The sequence below is a fragment of the Rhizophagus irregularis genome, chromosome 12 (genome assembly GCF_026210795.1).
Source record: "Rhizophagus irregularis chromosome 12, complete sequence".
Lineage (NCBI taxonomy): Eukaryota > Fungi > Glomeromycota > Glomeromycetes > Glomerales > Glomeraceae > Rhizophagus > Rhizophagus irregularis.
This window is the reverse complement of record NC_089440.1, coordinates 4,722,255-4,742,007: the sequence shown is the minus strand read 5'-3', so window position 1 is coordinate 4,742,007 and position 19,753 is coordinate 4,722,255. Positions and strand designations below refer to the sequence as shown.

The window sequence follows — 19,753 nt, the reverse complement described above, 5'->3', positions numbered from 1 at the left end:
ATACTGGGAAGAACTATGTAGTTCAAATACTCCAGTTAAATAAATAAAAATAACAATATTTAGTGTGAAGTTGCTGTTTTCGGTGAAGGACTGCTATTATACTTCTATTATACTTAGTATTACGAAAATTAAAAAAAAATTATAAATTCGGTATTTAATCGACAAGGCGCAGTTTTAACCAAATCGAAATTAACAAATCATCTAACTACTTTTTGATAATTTGTTGGCGATCTTAAATCATTGTACATCGGAGAAATATTCATCATTTCCCCGGAATAAATAACTGAACGTTACGTCGTTACGATGTTATCCCTATTTTTTTCTTTTTTTCTTTGTAATTTTACATATTGTACGATACAATAACATACTCCTTATTCAATAAATACTGAGTTTTAAATGGATGAAATTAAACTTAGTGATGATGTAATTGAACAAATAAAAGATTTTAATCATCGTTTTTTGATTGAAGAACAAGAATTGTTAATTGATAAACTGATATTAAATGAAGAATTAAAAGAACTTTATAAAGAGTATGGTTTATGTAATGAATGTAAACAACCTAATATTGGTCATTTTTATTGTAAGTCGTGTAATTTTAAACGGTTTCATCAAAATTTCAAAAATTGGACAAGTGGAAATCATGACGTTGATAATTTTACTCAAAATACACAATTAAAAGCTAGAAAATTTGAAGAAATTTTGGAATGGATTGAACATAAAAGTTTTATAAATGTTAAATATCTAGCCGAAGGAGGATTTGGAACTGTTTTTAAAGCAATTTGGGAAGATGGATTTATTGGTAGTTGGGATTCTGAAAAAAATCAATGGCATAGATTAATGCATAAAGAGGTTGCTTTGAAATGTTTACATAACTCACAAAACATTACAACGGAATTTTTACGTGAAGTAAGATATTTTTTAAGCCATTTCTTTATATTATTACTATCTATTATAATATTTAATTAAATATAATATTCCTTTAGATTGAATTGTTGCTTATTTTAGCAGCTAATAAATCTGGTCGGATAATTCGGTGTTATGGTATTACTAAGGATCCAATAACAAATAACTTTATGATAGTAATGGAATTAAAGAAAGGTAGTTTAAGACAACATTTAGATAAAGATTTTAATTCATTAGATTGGAAGAAAAAATTATATATGTTACAAGTTATTTCATTTGGTCTTGAAGATATTCATAGTAATGGATTTATTCATCATGATTTTCATTGTGGAAATATATTAAGTGATTTTAATGATAAAGCTTTTATTACTGATGTGGGATTATGTCAACCAGCAAATATGAAGATTTCTCAAGAAGATAATACTTTTGGAGTATTGCCATATGTAGCACCTGAAGTTTTAAGAGGAGGAGTATACACTCAAGTAAGCGATATTTATGCATTTGGAATTGTTGCATATGAAATTTGTACAGGATTTCCTCCTTATCATAATGTGCCTCATGACGAATTCCTAGCTTTAAAAATTTGTGAAGGATTGAGACCAGAATCTAACTATAAAATCCCTAATCTAATTTTTGACATAATTAATCAATGTTGGGATGAAGACTCTTTAAAACGACCTAATGTAGTTGAATTGCGAGAGTTATTTCGGAAGATGTATAATGATTATAACGAAGATTCTGTAATTAATAAGCAAATTAAAGAGGCAGATGAAATTAACAGCAAATCATCATCATCTACAGTTAAATCACCTTTATTATCAACCAGTACTCTCTCGTATACAACACATCCTCAAGCAAGTTACACAAGTAGGCTTTTAAGTTTTAAAAATCTTTCAAAACTTAAAAAAACTGATGATAATTCGTTTGGTACGTACAGTAAATAAATTTAATTTAATTTATCTTATTGAACATATTATTAATATAATTATTTTTTTATATCATATAGAATTAATGAGAATAGATTAACAATGATTCTAAAGGTATTGTAGATTTTATATGTTGAATATTTTAATTTGTTAAATTACTAATTAATTTCAATTCATCCGATTTATGTTAAATTGGATTAAAATAGATAAAATCAAAACCTGTTACATGGTGAAAACCATTGGGATAAGACTGGGTTAAACCAATTTCATTTAACATAATGCACGTCTTTTCAAAGTTTAAGTATACTATATAAGGCCAATAGAATTGTAATAAGTTTAGCCATATGTTATTTACGAGCAATAAAGATGTATGTTGCAATTGTTGAATATACCACTTCAAAATACTGCCAATGTACTGTATGTAACTACAATGATATATTTTAGGGAAGAACAGTATTACGCGACCATATTTAGTAAATACAATTACATAGTTATGATTATGCTACCATTAACATTAAAAAAATCATGTGCACATATGAATATATCATTTTCTGTACCTTTTCCAATAAGAAAATGTCCCAGCTCATATAGTCTAAATTGTAAATTTATCAGAAACTTTCAAATCCTTATAAAGTTGTTTATGCAAACTTCTGATTTAAATGTTTCATTTAATTTTAAACTTTTTTTTCGGTCGAACGAGAAACTACAAATATAATTAAGATATTAGTAATTCGTTGTATTTTTCAAGAATCAGTTGATGAAACATATCTGCATTTCAAATATAAGACTTCAAATTAAAATATTTAAATCTAATTTATTTTACTTTATCCCTTTACTACTTGCTTATCGAAATAAATAATGTTTACAGAGGATTGTGTTTTGCCAGATAGTTAAAGAATTATTACGCAAAAAAAATCTAGATAAAAAATTTTTACAATTTTTATGGACACCAAATAGAAACAGTATTTAGTTTCCTAAGAATGTATAATTTAAACAATCTCAAGGAGAATTAAAAAAAAGTTAGTTCATTATAGTACAAATTAAAATTGTTACTAAGAGGGACCAAAATTAAAATATTATTGCAAATTATTAAAAGAAGCATTATGTTACTTTATTTATTTTTCCCTATAAAAAAAATTTTTCAGAAAAATGATCACGTGTCTGAGTTTCTTCGGAATAAAAACTAGAAAATGATCATTTATCGGAGCTTTTTCCAGAATTTTTTTATAGGGTTTCAGAAATGTAATGAATAATTATCTAAATATAGAAGTTGAAAAATATGGGGTTATTAACTAAATAATTGAACACTTTTATCAATAGAATGATTGTTAATACTATATCACATGTTCGTGCGTTGGAGAATTATTTCATTGATAAATTTAACACCTTACGTAATATAACAGTACAATATTTATTGTTTAACAGCAAGTATTTCCATAAATAAAGTACAAAAATAAAACCATATATCTCTACTATCTTCTGTATATAATTATAATAAATTAATTTATTTATTACTCATAATCAAGTTATAAAATATTACTAAATAGTACTAAAAGTCTAAACCTGAATTTCTTTAGTGTTTGATGTAAATTTTCCTTTGAAATTGCTGTCCAACAATATATTTGCTAATAATTACTATATGCAATAATATGTTTGGTTGGCTAAAGATTCTTGAATTTATATCAAAATTTTTAAAATATAATTAAATTCATCAATTAACTTTCTATAATCAATTTTATATTTCAAAATTGGACGAATAGTCGAATAGTACCAACAAATTAACTTAATAACGTGATTAATGTTTAATGATTGCAATCTGCAATCCTAAAAAGTTACAGTAATTAATGGCATAAATCAGAAATAATTCTATGGTACCAGAAAATATATATACGTATGTATAACGACATTTTATGTTTAATAAGATTATTTATTTTTCGAATTAATATTTATTATAGCCATTTACGTTTTAATAAATATAAAAATGTATTTTTAATAACCTATATAACTAAAAAAACTATAACTCTTGTTTAACCCAATATTCATAAATTAAAAGTAAAGTGGATAAAAAGAAAAGGGACATGGCGTCCTATACCTTGGAACTTTTGTTTAATGAAGTTAACTTCATCTTCTGTAAAAGACGAGACCATGTCTGTGGAAAATGAGCGAACCAATGAATTCTAACTTCACATATAGCACGTTAATTGAATAATTCACGACAAAGGATAGAATTGCACAACATAGAAATACTAACTTTTCAACTCCCACTCTTAGCTTTTTGGCTTTTTTTGGTTTTTCACCTATTTAAAATAAGAATTATGTTTTAATTACTGTATTAGTTTAGTAAATCAAAAAGAAAGTTATAAACATCCAATTACAAAATCGTACATATTACCTTATGAATTGAAATTGAGTTTGGTAAAATCCATTTTTACAGAATCTATACAATATGATAAAATAATTATTTTATTAAAGATATATAATTCACTAATGCAATTTAAATCTATCCAAATTTACCTGAAAATTCCATTTCAAATGAATTATCATTATTATCATCATCATTTTTTGGTTTTGGAAGATTTTTAAAATCTAAAAGTCTACTTGTGTAAATTGCTTGAGGGTGTGTTGTATATGAGAGTGTACTAGTAGATGATGATGTTGTTTGAACTGTTAAAGACGACAACTTATAGTTAATTTTATTTGCTTCATCAATTTGTTTAGTGATTTCAGAATATTTAATGCTATGTGAATATAAATCCCATATTAACTCATGTAATTCATCTGCTTTAGGTCGTTTTAAAGGGTCTGCATTCCAACATCGATTAATTATATCAAAAATTAGCTGAGGAATTTTATAATTAGATGTTGGTCTTAATCCTTGACAAATTTTCATGGCTAAGAAATCATCATGAGCTATATCATGATAAGGAGGATACCCTGTACAAATTTCATACGCAATAATTCCAAATCCATAAGTATCACTTTGTTGAGTATATTCTTTTCCTTTTAGAACTTCAGGAGCCACATAAGGTAATACTCCAAATATCTTTTTATCACTATCATGAGAAGTCTCTACATTTGCTGGTTGACATAATCCCAAATCGGTAATAAAAGCTTTTTCATCAAAATTACTTAATATATTTCCACAATGAAAATCACGATGAATTAATCCATTATTATGAATATCTTTAAGACCATATGCAATACCTTGTAAACTACGTAACTTTTGCCTCCAATCCAGTGAAATGAAATTGTTATTTAAATGTTGTCTTAAACCACCTTCTTTTAATTCCATTACCATCATAAAATTGTTCGTTTCAGGATCTTTAGAGATACCAAAACATTGAATTATCCAAAAAGAATTTCGTGCTAAAGTATGCGATTCAATATTAAAAAAAAGAAAATTATAATAAGTTTTAATAATTATAAAAACTATTAATAATAAAATTATCTTACCTCTTTTAAAAATTCTTTTGTGATGTCTTGTGAATTATGTAAACATTTTAAAGCAACTTTTGTTTCTTTAAGTCTTTGCCATTTATTATAATAATAATTCCATATAGGACCATCTTTCCAAATTGCTTTAAAAACAGTTCCAAATCCTCCTTTCGCCAAATATTCAACATTTTCAAATCTATCATATTCAATCCATTCAAAAATTTCGGAAAATTCTTTAGCTTTTAATTGTGCTTTTTGAATTAATTTATCAACTTCATAATTTCCACTGGTACAATTTTTAAAATTTTGTAAAAGGCAATAATTACATAATTTACGATTCCTTTTAAGCTGGCTACATACGTTACATAAACCATACTCTTTATAATAAGTTTTTAATTCTTCATTTAATATCAGTTTATCAATTAATGATTCTTGCTCTTTTGATAAATTATTATGTTTAAAATCTTTTATTTGTTCAATTACGTCATCACTGAGTTTATTTTCATCCATTTTAATGAACTTATTTGAGAAATATGTTATTACGTAAGGAATATGTTATATCAATTTATGAAAAATTATAAAATTATAAAAAATATGAGAGAGCGAGAATGAATATTATCTAAACTTGAAATGTAAAATTTCACTTCGATTGTGTAATGACAATCAAAGTTAATATTGTGGTACTGTTGTACAAAAGACGCCAATATGCATGTGACTGCAATGATTACCTGATTATGAAGCGCCATACTGATCAAAAATCCCGGGTGGCCACCCTGGATGCATCCAGGGTAGCTACCCGGGATGTATCCAGGATCTACCCTGGATTAACAAACGCCGTACTGTTCAAAAATCCAGGATGACCCTGGATACATCCCGGGTGATCACCCTGGATGCATCCAGGATTGACCCTGGATAGATCCCGGGTAGTTACCCTGGATGCATCCAGGGTGATCACCCGGGATTTTGAAAATTTACCCTGGATGCAAACATTACCCTGGATGATCATTGAATTTCTACACGAGTCGTTACATATTATCTGTCACGTGATATATCACATTGCTCGTCTTAGCCAATGAGGATTCAATTTTTGTGATATAATCATTCTTATATCACCATTAGATTCATCTAAGCAAAAATGAAGCCAATAAAATATAAATTATTAGTTTCTAATTATTAGTTTATAGGATAACTCAAGCAATATTTTGTACAACGCTTTTCATCAATAATGATATAAAAAATATTTGCAAAATGTTTTTTATATATTAAAACACTTAGAAAAAAACGTTTTGCAACGTTTTTTATCAATAATAATATAAGAAAATGTTGCGAAACGTTTTTTTATATTGAAACACTATAAAAAAAAGTTTATACTTAGGAAAAAACGTTTCGCAACGTTTTTTATCAATAATAATATATAAAAATTTAAGTGTTTAAGTATTTTAATATAAAAATGTTTATGCCAATAGATCGTTATAGATATAATAAAATATTTCGAAAATTTTACCTAAATTTTTTTTCTAATAACAATAGATCGTATAATATAAGGCAGATATAAATAAAATTTTCTAATAATGTCAATAGATATAACGAAATCTTTCAGACATTTTTCTAAATTTTTTTCCTAATAAAATTTTCTGATTTATTTTTTTAATAATACCAATAGATCGCTATAGATCTTTCAGAAATTTTTTTTTAAATTTTTTTTTCTAATAATAGGTATAATACGTAAGATGATATTGTACAATAAAATTTTCCAATTTTTTTTTTCAATAATGCCAATAGATCGCTATAGAACTTTCAGAAATTTTTTTTTAATTTTTTTTTCTAATAATAGGTATAATACGTAAGACAATATTGTATAAATAAAATTTTCCAATTTTTTTTTTTTATAATAGTGCCAATAGATCGTTATAGTCTTATAGATATAATAAAATATTTCAGTAATTTTTCCTAAATTTTTTTTTCTAATAACAATAGATCGTATAATAATAAATAAGGAAATAAAATTTTCTAATAATGTCAATAGATATAACAAAATCTTTTAGAAATTTTTTCTAAATTTTTTTTCTAATAAAATTTTCTGATTTATTTTTTTAATAAAGCCAATAGATCGCTATAGATCTTTCAGAAATTTTTTTTTTAAATTTTTTTTTCTAATAATAGGTATAATACGTAAGACAATATTGTATAAATAAAATTTTCCAATTTTTTTTTTTATAATAATGCTAATAAATCGTTATAGATATAATAGAATATTTCAAAAATTTTTTCTTCTAATAACAATAGATCGTATAATAATAAATAAGGCAGATATTGTATAAATAAAACTTTCCAATTTTTTTTAATAATAGCAATAGATCGTTATGGATCTTTCGGAATTTTTTTTTTGAATTTGTTTTTCTAATAGGTTAAAAATTTCCAATTTTTTTAATAATGCCAATAAACCTGACAAAATCTTTCAAAATTTTTTTTTAATTTTTTTTTCTAATAACAATAAATTGGTATAATACATATGACAAATATTTTATAAATAAAATTTTCCGATTTTTTTTTTAACAATGTCAATAGATCGTTATAAATATAATAAAATCTTTCAGAATTTTTTTTTTAAAAAATTTTTTTTCTAATAATAGCTATAATATATAAGACAGATATTGTGTAAATTTTCTAATAATACCAATAGATCGTTATGGATCTTTCAGAATTTTTTTTAAAATTTTTTTTTTAATAATGCGTAAGACAATATTGTATAAATAAAATTTTCCAAATTTTTTTTTATAATAATGCTAATAGATCGTTATAGATATAATAAAATATTTCAGAAATTTTTTCTAAGTTTTTTTTTCTAATAACAATAGATCGTATAATAATAAATAAGGCAGATATTGTATAAATAAAACTTTTCAATTTTTTTTTAATAATAACAATAGATCGTTATGGATCTTTCGGAATTTTTTTTTTAAATTTTTTTTTTTCTAATAGGTTAAAATTTTCCAATTTTTTTTAATAATGCCAATAAACCTAACAAAATCTTACAGAAATTTTTTTTTAATTTTTTTTTCTAATAATAACAATAAATTGTATAATACATATAACTGATATTGTATAAATAAAATTCTCTATTTTTTTTTTAATAATGCCAATAGTTCATTAAAGATCTTTCAGAATTTTTTTTTAAATTTTTTTCTAATCGTAACAATAGATTGATATACATGTATAAAAATTTTCCAATAGATCGCTATAGACATAACAAAATCAGAATTTTTTTAAAAGTTTTTTTATTTTCTAATGATAACAGTCGATATAATACATAAGACAGATATTACATAAATAAAATTTTTTGATTTATTTTTTAATAATATTAATAGATCACTATAGATCTTTTTTTAAATTTTTTTTCTAATGATTGTATAATATATAAGACAAATATTGTATCATAAAATAAAATTTTCCAATTTTTTTTTAATGCCAATAGATATAACAAAATCGTATGGAAATTTTTTTTACCTTTTTTTAATAATAAAAATATTGTATATTAGAAACTGATAATTTATATCTCATTGGCCTAATAATATCATAAAAATTGAATTCTTATTGGCTGAGATATTTCAATTTGAAGTTTTAACGACAAATGTGATATATCACGTGACCGATAATATGTAACAACTGGTGTAGAAATTCAATGATCATCCAGGGTAAAATTTGCATCCAGGGTAAATGTTCAAAAATCCCGGGTGATCACCCTGGATGCATCCAGGGTAGCTACCCGGGATCTATCCAGGGTAAATCCTGGATTTTTGAACAGTACGGCGTTTAATAATCCAGGGTAAATCCTGGATACATCCCGGGTAGCTACCCTGGATGCATCCAGGGTGAACACCCTGGATTTTTGATCAGTACGGCGCGTCATACCTGATACAGTATTTTAGAGGTTTATCTAAAAATGTTGTTACAACTGTTACATGATATTTGATTTACGTATCATTTTCGACAAAAGATGGACAGGAATTAATAATAAAACAATTAAAACATGATCAATATGTTAATCAGTCACTGCAACTATTATGTATACGACTACGATACATTAAGTTATTTACGGTTAGTATTAGATAAAAAAATCCGTTTCTATTAAAAGCAAGTAATCAAAACTTCAATAAAAAATTAAAATTTATACCTTTTACCTAATTTACTGTATTCAAAATAATTATTTATTTTATTTAGTAATAAAAAGGTGAATTCTAATTTCAATAATTTCTGATATGAAAATTAGAATCATAGTATTTCTACCGGAATTACGGTTAATCTTGGCAGAAATTATTAGCATTTTGAAGCTTAAAGGAGCGTCCAATATCCGGATTTACAGCTGATTTCATAATATACGGGATAGTCGGGATACCCATTATTTTTACTCCATGCCGAGAGAAACTCGGTAAGATTCGGTATAACTCAGAATAAAATTAAAACTAAATTGTGTTCGAACCAGTGCTCCGAATCTAACAATATAGTTTTTACCTTATTTTCCTTATTTTGAACTTTACTGAGTTTTTACCGAATGTACAGGGTACGTCCCGTATATTATGAAATCAGCTGTAAGTTAATAATATATCTGGTTATACCAGATATCCACTGGATAGAACAAACTCACGATTGAAAATATCACGTGAGTGCACACATGAATATATTGTTTTACCGACATAAAAGATAATAAAATTGATTGATAAATTTAAATTATAAAAAGCGTTAGAAAATTTTTAAATTATTTGTAAGTATTTTATTTTTAAATTTTTTTTGATCAAGTTGATTAATTAAAAATTAAAAATTGATTAAATTACAAATATTATAACCAATATTACAACCAGTTTTTCTAATTTTTTTTCTTCTTAAATCTACTTGCGATAATTGATACAAAGCGAATCTATGATAATTTTTTATGAATTCTGATAGTAAACCAAATAATCCTTTCCTAGAAATCTAAAATACATGTATAATTTATTAAGCAATCTAAAGATTAATTAATTTACATATTTGAGAAAGTTATATTCGCTATATAAATTTTAAATTATTACTATGATGGGAGCTAATCCTAAATATTTACAAATTATTAAAAGGATGCATTATGATATCATTAGACCTTCATTGGTTGGACCATCGACTATTTGTGATTTAGTTTAGGAAATTCGACTTCCTGCATTGCTCATTTGCCTAGAACATCCAATTGGATAATTAGGAATTATCCAAATAAATTTACTGATTTTAATTATATTTTACTTTTTGAATAAAGCGAGTGGTAAAAATTTTTTAGCGTATTTCTGACCATGTCAGCTAATTTGGAAATTTATTCTGTATATTGTAATCTTATTGAAGTTCCATAGCGAGAAGCTTCGGGTTTGTCGAGGAACATAGAACTGTATAATAATAATAATTAATAGAAAAAATTATTATTTCAGACAAGTTCATGAGCATTCATTATTAATGTTGCTGTAATTGTTTTAAATAAAAGTAATGATTTACAATTGTTGATATTGATGATATCAATATCAATAATGGGGACTTAAGGGTATTGGAGATTTTAAAGATATTGAGGTTGTTGAAGTTGTTGACATGTTGAAATGCATAATTATACTATATTTTTTTTTTCTAGAGAGACCTTGAACTTTACAAAGGGCTATTTATAATGAATTTTTACTATTACAATCGTAAATTAAAGGACAATATAAATTTGTTAGTCGATTAATATGTGAGATTATAGTTTAAATTAGCAATTAAGTTACATAGTACTAGTATATCGCATATTTTATAATATCTAAAATTAGATATGTCAATCATGAAACATTTCTCCTGTAAACATTTAACGAAATTAGGTACAATGTAAAATAATTAATTGTTATTGTTTCTTTGAAATAAAGCTTTTTTAAAAGAGAATTTTAATAAACTGTAGATAATGTATCACAATTCTGTACAAATTTCAGCTTATTTTATTTCAAGAGTATGAAACTCGTTGTTGTACATTGCAGATAATTATTTTTTTGTAAAATTTTCCTGATCTGCTGGATTTTTTTTTGGAAATGATCTTTACAGTCCCGCAGCTCGCAGCAAGGTCGATTTACGAAATCAATTTCAATTAGGTGGACGGTAGACCGTATGATCTTTTCCTTTTACAGAAACTTTCTTTGTATCACGAAATCAAAAAGAATTTTTAATTTTTTTTACAATTGTTAACATATTAAATATTCCATATATATAAAAATTAGATTAAATTTTCTTTATTTTCTTTATCTTTACGATTCTATAATTAAAGTCAAAATTTTATAACATAAATAATGGCCATAGACGCAGCTGAGTTACGTAATTATGGAATTCTGAAATGAATTAATGAAATTAATATATTTGTATTAGTTACAGCGTATCAAAAGTAATTACAATTTTGTCCTTTTTATTAACTTAAGAAATTTAAAATTAATTATAAATATTGACCGAACATTATTATTATGTTTAAACATAGGAAAGGAAATATAAAACTTGCGAACATTTTAATTCTCCCATCACTGATATTTTTAAGGATTTGCTTTTTACCAATATAAAAATAATCTCATTTTTTCACTCGTTCCTTTGTAGTTTTGATAGTTTTGATGTAATGTTATAGTCTTTATAATCTTATATGATTAGTCGGTAGTCTGTTAACCCGTTACCCCGATCTTATTTCATGTCATGTTAAAGATTATTGTAAACTAACCAAAGCAACTCAAGTCCCAATAAGAAATATTTATAGAACATATATTTACAAAGCAGTGTCCTGCAAATTTTTTTTTTCATTTAATATTTTACTAATTAAATTAAAATAACAAATAATAATATACTTAAATAATAATATTTATAAATAATAATGTTTGTAAATATATTAAATTAACAATAAAATTATTTTTTACGAAATTATTTTTGTTATTTTTTTTTAAAAAAAAAATTATTACGATCAAGTTAAATAATAAATATGACGTCATATTGTTAATGATATCAGTTTTATTTTACAGTACGTTGCGAAAAGGTTTAAAACAATTCCAAATTTCCTTATATCACTTAAAAGTTTAGCCTATTTTAATTCCGCTGAAAATTCATTAAATAATGCTTACTATATTTAGTTAAACATCCTATTTATTTTTATTTATTTCGTCATATTTCGTCATTTACTATTATGGTTCATTTTTGTTGCCGATCTTGAAATCATTGCAATATAAAATAACGTTTCATCACTTTTTTTTTCTTTTTCTTTATCATTTTTAGTGATTTCTACATACGAATTAATAACATATTTTTTGTTTAATAAATTATTTATTAAAATGGATGAAATTAAACTAAGTGATGATGTATTCGAACAAATAAAAAATTTTACTCATTATCGCCTGACTGAAGAACAAGAATCGTTAATTGATAAACTAATAACAGACAAAGAATTAAAAGAACGTTATAAAAAAAATGGGTTTTGTAAAATTTGTAAACAGCCTAGACCTAATTATTTATATTGTCAGTCATGTAATTCACAATATTTTAAACAAAATTTTAAAAATTGGACAAGTGAAAATCATGACGTTGATGAATTTATTCAAAAAGCACAATTAAATGCTAAATTTTTTTTTCAAATCATAGAGTGGATTGAATATGATAAATTTGAAGATGCTGAATATTTAGCAAAAGGGGGATTTGGAATTACTTTTAAAGCGGTTTGGAAAGATGGTCCTATTCTCTATTGGGATTGTAACAATAATCAATGGAAAAGAAAAGGACAAAAAAAAGTTGCTTTAAAGTACTTACATAATTCACAAGATATTACTGTAGATTTTTTAAAAGAAGTAAGATATTTTCTTATGAATCTTTGTTAGCCTTTATAAATTTTAGACTAATTATAATTTTCTTTAAGGTTGAATCAAATATTTTAGTACGTGGTTATGTTGATTGTATAGTTCCTTGTTTTGGTATTACCAAAGATCCAAAAACAAATAATTTTATGATGGTGATGGATTTAAAAAATGGTAGTTTAAGACAATATTTAAATAACAACTTCATTTCACTTAATTGGAAGCAAAAGTTGACTAGTTTATATAATATTGCATGTGGTCTTAGAAATATTCATAATAAAGGATTTATTCATCGTGATTTTCATTGTGGAAATATATTAAGCAATTTTAAAGATTTTCTATTTATTACTGATTTGGGATTATGTCAACCAGCAAATGTTAAATCCTCTCAAAATAGAAATAAAAAAATATATGGTGTATTACCTTATGTAGCTCCAGAAGTTTTAAGAGGAAATGAATATACTCAAAAAAGTGATATTTATGGATTTGGAATCATTGCATATGAAATTTGTACAGGTTTCCCTCCTTATCATGATATAACCCATGATGATTTCTTAGCCATGAAAATTTGTCAGGGTTTGAGACCAAAATGTGATTATAAAATCCCTCAACTAGTTGCTGTTATAATTAATCAATTTTGGGATGCAGACCCTTTAAAACGACCTAATGCAGATGAATTATGCAAGTTAATATTAGAATTGCTTCATGATATTAGGGACAATAAAGTGGATTCTATAATTTATAGGCAAGTTAAAGAAACAGATGATATTAATAAAAAGTTATCTTTTTCATCACCTTTAATATCTACTGGTACTCTATCATATGAGACACATCCTCAAGCAGTTTATACAAGTAGACTGTTAGATTTTAAAAATCTTCCAAAACCCAAAAATGCAGACAATGATGATTTAGAATATTCAGGTAATTTTAATTTAAAATAATTATTCAAATCTATTTAGAGTAATAATTGTTCTTTTATTTTATAGATTCTTTAAGAATGGATTTTACTAAACTTGATATTAATTCTAAAGGTAACTGCTTTTGCTTGTGATTCTTTTGATTTATTAAATTTAGTTGATTAAACTTTTTTTTTTTATTGTAGATAAAAGAAATTAAATGCATTTTATTTTAAATGAAAATATTTAGTATAATAACAGATGGATATTTTATTACTTGAGAATAATTTTTAATGTTATTCTTGGGGTTTTGATGAAAATATAGTAAAAGCTCATATTTATCAATTATTCATTTGAAAATTAACATGATTGTAATGAATTAAAAAATTTTTTTTTTTTATTAATAAATTTAATCATATTCGATATTAATATTACTATTTATAAGTATTATGATTAGATAAGGTAAAAAAACGTTGTATCAAATTTTAGCTATGTTCATCTTAAATCTTAATTCGCAAGTTTTGAAAATTACGTTACTTCCAATTCAAGAATAAACGATTTACTATATTTTGAGTAGTTTGTTATTTAACCAAAAAATTTCTCATATGTATGATATTACTTAAAATACCTTTAAATGTTATATACATAATTTTTTTTTTTAAGAAAATAGATTCATTTTTATTACTCATTTATTTTACTATACAAATATTACAATTATCATTATAATTAAACATTAAACCATTAAATCATTAAATAAAATTTGATTATAGTAATTTATTATTACTTTAGCTTTTTGTAGATTAAATTTTGAATAATCCAAAATCTTACCAACACTGACAGAATTTATATATTACTAAAAAGAAATAAGTTATAGTGTTGAATATTATTTACTTAAGCGGAAGGACATATCTATTAACATTTCTTACAATAAATAAATACCTAAAAACATTATAATATTATCTATCGCAAATTACTAATTATCGTTAAAAATGAATATAAAGGATGAATTTCTTGAAACCTAAAAATTTTGAATAATATACAATATTTTACACAGAAAGCACCAAATACAAATACAAGCTTTTATTATAATATATATAGTAACTATATAATATTACAAAATAATAAAATAATATTATTAACGTGCAATACAATAATGGGAAAATTTTTGCCAGATAAATAGTTTATTCGTGTAAGGGTTATAGGATATATTAATCACTAAGCAATGATATTTTATTAAATCACATAATTTGCGGGAGGAATTTATTATAATATTTAATATGGGACTACGCATGACTCAAGAACATCATGCCTGGAGACTAGCATCAAACATCTAACGCAGGACGTAATGGCCATACGCTAGTAGGGACGCGCTTGACTTGCCTACCTGAGTAACTGAAACGAGTCGAACGAGTCGTGTATCAGGATTTTAAATAATCAAAATTTTAGATATTTATATACACTAAATACTAATCACAAAAGTAAGATTTTTTTTATATTATTTAAATAATACATTGCTACAATTATAAATCATATAAAGAAATTAGAAAATATTAAAAACCACATATCTATTAAAGATTTTTTCTTGGATTTAATAATGATCTGGAAATTTCATTTCGCCACTTTAAATTATATATGTTGTATACATAAAATCAATTTAAAACATGAAATCGAACTATGGATTATTAGTTTTCGTCATTATTTAGAATCAAGCTGCGTGAGATCATATTTATCTTTATTTAAATAAATAAAATTATCCTAGTACATTTGAGGTTTTAATATTGAGGTTTATTGCTGTTGTTTGATTTTATTTTGATTCAAGAACTTACATTATTATTAATGCACAGCCGAAAAAAATTCTAATGTTAATCTTAAAACTCATTATCTTTCGCATTTAGCTGAAGAAAAACATTCTTCGCCAATAAAGGTCAAAAATATGGTTATAAACAATTATTAATTACCTTCATAATAAAAGACACAAATTATTTTTCAACTCAAAATGCTAATGTTTAGCATAATAGTTATGGAAACAAATTGTTATGACTAACTTTTATAGTAAAAAGAAAACAAATAAACAAGGCAATCCTTTTTTTTCAAAAAAACATCACTATGTTCGAAACCAAAAGATGAAAATTATATATTTCACACTAAAAGTTTCGTTGTAACCCTTCATTATTGTGATTTTAAAAACACACCAAAGATTTTTAGACATACAATTTTTTCCAGTAATAGAAGCACAAAATAACTATCCAAATAATGAGCATATACATATTTGTTTCATCTTTGTAAATTATAATATATCCTTAGCACATTAGCTATTAAAGAGAGATAGTTTAGTTAACATATAAACATAACATAGATTAAGTATGAATTAAATTACTCATATAATCATATTATATAGAAAAAGATACTATTTCAGATTGGATTAAAGTTTGTATTCTACATGTAATTCAACATACATATATACAAGTAATTATAAATAATAATCAATAACTTTTTTTTTACTATATTCATCAACATCAAGTTAAAGGTGCACTCCATTACAGGATTTTCTTCATTACTTCATTAGTAATGTAAATTTTGAAATGTATCTATTTGTAAAATTAATCCAATTTCGCGTAAATTTATATAGATTTCAAAAATCCTACAAATTAACATTTGTCATATTGTCATATTTAATAATAATAAACAAATAACAATGCTTTTATACACTTATGATTTAGCAACTGCTATCAGTAAAATAAAGTAATGTATATTTTTACTTTTATCCTTTTGAATAAACTTATCCTGCTACTTTTACAAAACTTACAATAATAAAATTATTTAAATAAAGAATATAAATCACGAATATTTTCAAATTTCTAAAGAAAATTTAACAGTGCTAAAAATCTAAATTCCCTTAAATTTGTTTGAAGAAAATCTAATTAACAATATTTCTTTACTGGTTTTCAATATTTTCTCATATATTCTCCTTTTATTTACTATTGATAATTGATGTAATTAATTAATTAATAACAAGAATGTTTATTTCAAAATTGATAGTAATTGTTATCACCATTCCAGTACTAATTGCCAAATGAATTTTCCAAGATTTTTCTTGCGACTGTTTATATTCAAACCTTGATAATCACTGGGTTTTTTTTAAAAAAAGTAAAATAAAAAAAAAAGAAAGATAAATGTTAATCATAAGTTTCTCTTCATAATACAGTATAAGATAATAAGTATAATATATACAAAATTATTTTACTTTGATAGGAGTTTCTTCTTCAGGTTCTTTAACATCAAAGGTGGAAAAAGTATTCCCACCCACAGCATATCTTTTAAAAAGGAAAATGAGAATGAATTTCTTATTTGATAATATTATTAGTTATTATAAACAATTTTAAAATTATGATAATATAATCAGACCTACTCGATAAGCAAATTTATCATATCCACGTATCCCAAATAAATAGAATCTGTCATCAGACTTCTCACATCATATCGATATGTACTATATGTATAGTGTACCGTAACCGTCTAGCACATGTATTTCTTACGTATCGAATCAATTCCACAAACAAAGACGTTTTACCCAAAGAATTATTAAAAGAAAGCGGAATGGTGAATAATAATGATTTAAGCAGATTGGAAGTAGCTTTCTTGAAAATAATTTAGAAACGGTAAAATAGGTTTTAGATTAGGCCGAAAATATCAATGTGCTAATGGTAAGATTATAGAATTTTTAGCAATTATATTTTAAACCTACAATTAATTTTGATTGTATCTATTTAGGTCACTACTTTAAAAATAATGGAGGATTAGTAATATCTCCAATTTTAGGAAACAATGCATTTAACGTATATAATACATAGTTACGGTACATTTCGCCGAAAGCCATTTCGCCGAAAGGACGTTTCGCCGAAAAATAGGACCAACATTATGCAGAATTATAAATAACTCAGGCCAGAGATTATTTTTCGGTGAAATGACCCGATACCTAAAAAAACATATATGTCACTCTATCTTTGTTAATTTTGTTCCGCTTTGAATTCAACTTCATATCCTAAAATTTTTAAAAAATTGAATCTTTTTTTTTAAAAAAAAAAGATATACCCTTGAATAAATTAATCTCGTAACCCTTGCTGCATCATATCTAAGTCCATATGGTAAAATAAAAATTTCATAATCATTATTTTCAAATTTAGTTTTATTGATGTTGCCTCTTCTTTTCTATTTCCTAGGTTCATATACACCAGATTTGGATGCCTTGGACGACAATTGCGTTCACGTCTTTTCTCTGCATATTTCGGGAGTGTTTAGACGTTCTAGTACGAGTAAACGAGCGAGACACTTAAGTTTTTCGAAACTTCTCTCATATATTGTAGGGTCAATTCTGAACATTCTAGTGAATGAGCTTTTGATCTATTTATGGCAAAACAAAATTTAATTGAATAAATGAATATATGAACTTATTTTAACAGAAGACGTAAAAAATCACTTGTATTACAAACCTCAAAACCTCTTTCAGTATATATATATATATTTTGCCAACATCATTTCATATGACGGAGATCTTCTGGTTAAATCAATCACGTTACATTGACCTATACAACAAAGTTCAGGGATCATTAAAAAGCAAAATCTATGTAATTAAGAAAATGTCTTACCCAACACTATAGAAATCAACATCAAAGCCGGTAAGAACCTCTGAAGGAGAATTATATAATCGAAGTATAATCTAATAAATTCAATTAATAAATAATATTGTTAAATATGGAAAGTTTGATCTTTAAATTAAATATTCATCGATAATCATACTTGAATATGCCAGATATTGACTAATAATAGTCACACAGTGTTTACTTCGAATACACGTAACTTCCCAAGGAATAGCTTTACAAACATTTTCATAAATCTCTTCCATTTTTTTCTTAGCTGCTTCCTCGTCCAATCCATAAATGAAAAGATTGATATCATAGTTTTGAGGCAATATTATGTGGACTATCAACATGAAGGCACGACAACACTGAGCCACCCGTTCATATTGTGAGATAAAAAAAATTCTCAATTCTATTTTTTTTTTTATTTTTAAGTGATTCGAATAAATTGGCATACCTGGATGCTCGCTAATTTTTTTTTATAATAAAAATCAGAAATATATTTTAATCAATTTTGTAAATATCATTTACAGTATATCATTTTCATGTTTTCTTTTTTAAAATAAATAAATAAATAAATTTCTCGTGAATAATATCCAAATTCTTATGAAATATTTCATTTCCACTGAAACAAATAGCAGGATCACTATGTTTTAGTCTTTTTACTTCCGGTAAAGGCATAATGTACATTCCATATCACCATCATTTCCGGCTTCATTATTGAAAAATCTATTCTTAATTTTCCAAATATTTATATTTCATATAAGTTAATCAAATTCAGATATGGTTGACGTATTAATTTTAATTGGAAGGAGTTAATATTTTCAGGTTTTAAAGCAAACATTTGACGATAAATTGATTCTTCTTTCAAAGATGCTCGAATGCCATTATCACTATTTCGAAAGGAAGATATTAAATATTTCACTACAGTTTGGTCTTTCACATAAATTGAAGTCATCACTATTATTGATCAATAATGAGAGAGACAAGGGGTGATCATTTCAAGTCGGACCAATTTACTTTATCAGCTGACAGCGATCACGAAATAATTTGAAACACTTGATATTTTCTTTTATTTTATTATTTAGCGCTAAATTATTATACGA

The 19,753-nt window shown here is 24.7% G+C and overlaps 4 protein-coding genes across 4 annotated transcripts; 2 read left to right on the top strand and 2 right to left on the bottom strand.

The window, feature by feature from the left end:
- Window positions 1–396: 396 nt before the first annotated feature.
- On the top strand, window positions 397–1,929 carry OCT59_004557 (uncharacterized protein; the record flags this gene model as incomplete). Its single annotated transcript, XM_066148365.1, has 5 exons — window positions 397–580; window positions 746–906; window positions 984–1,041; window positions 1,264–1,830; window positions 1,910–1,929. The coding sequence occupies 5 exons, from the start codon at window positions 397–399 to the stop codon at window positions 1,927–1,929; spliced, it is 990 nt and encodes a 329-aa protein (XP_065996971.1).
- Window positions 1,930–3,834: 1,905 nt separating this feature from the next.
- On the bottom strand, window positions 3,835–5,774 carry OCT59_004556 (uncharacterized protein; the record flags this gene model as incomplete). The annotated part of the gene is made up of 6 exons (XM_066148364.1): window positions 3,835–3,843; window positions 3,922–4,006; window positions 4,081–4,126; window positions 4,344–5,195; window positions 5,283–5,308; window positions 5,641–5,774. 6 exons carry the CDS (start codon window positions 5,772–5,774, stop codon window positions 3,835–3,837), a joined length of 1,152 nt encoding a protein of 383 aa, XP_065996970.1.
- A 6,824-nt stretch (window positions 5,775–12,598) lies between these two features.
- On the top strand, window positions 12,599–14,230 carry OCT59_004555 (uncharacterized protein; the record flags this gene model as incomplete). The annotated part of the gene is made up of 6 exons (XM_066148363.1): window positions 12,599–12,722; window positions 12,906–13,108; window positions 13,177–13,231; window positions 13,763–14,035; window positions 14,101–14,145; window positions 14,217–14,230. The coding sequence occupies 6 exons, from the start codon at window positions 12,599–12,601 to the stop codon at window positions 14,228–14,230; spliced, it is 714 nt and encodes a 237-aa protein (XP_065996969.1).
- Window positions 14,231–18,707: 4,477 nt separating this feature from the next.
- Window positions 18,708–19,000, bottom strand: OCT59_004554 (uncharacterized protein; the record flags this gene model as incomplete). Its single annotated transcript, XM_066148362.1, has 2 exons — window positions 18,708–18,727; window positions 18,808–19,000. 2 exons carry the CDS (start codon window positions 18,998–19,000, stop codon window positions 18,708–18,710), a joined length of 213 nt encoding a protein of 70 aa, XP_065996968.1.
- Window positions 19,001–19,753: the final 753 nt, after the last annotated feature.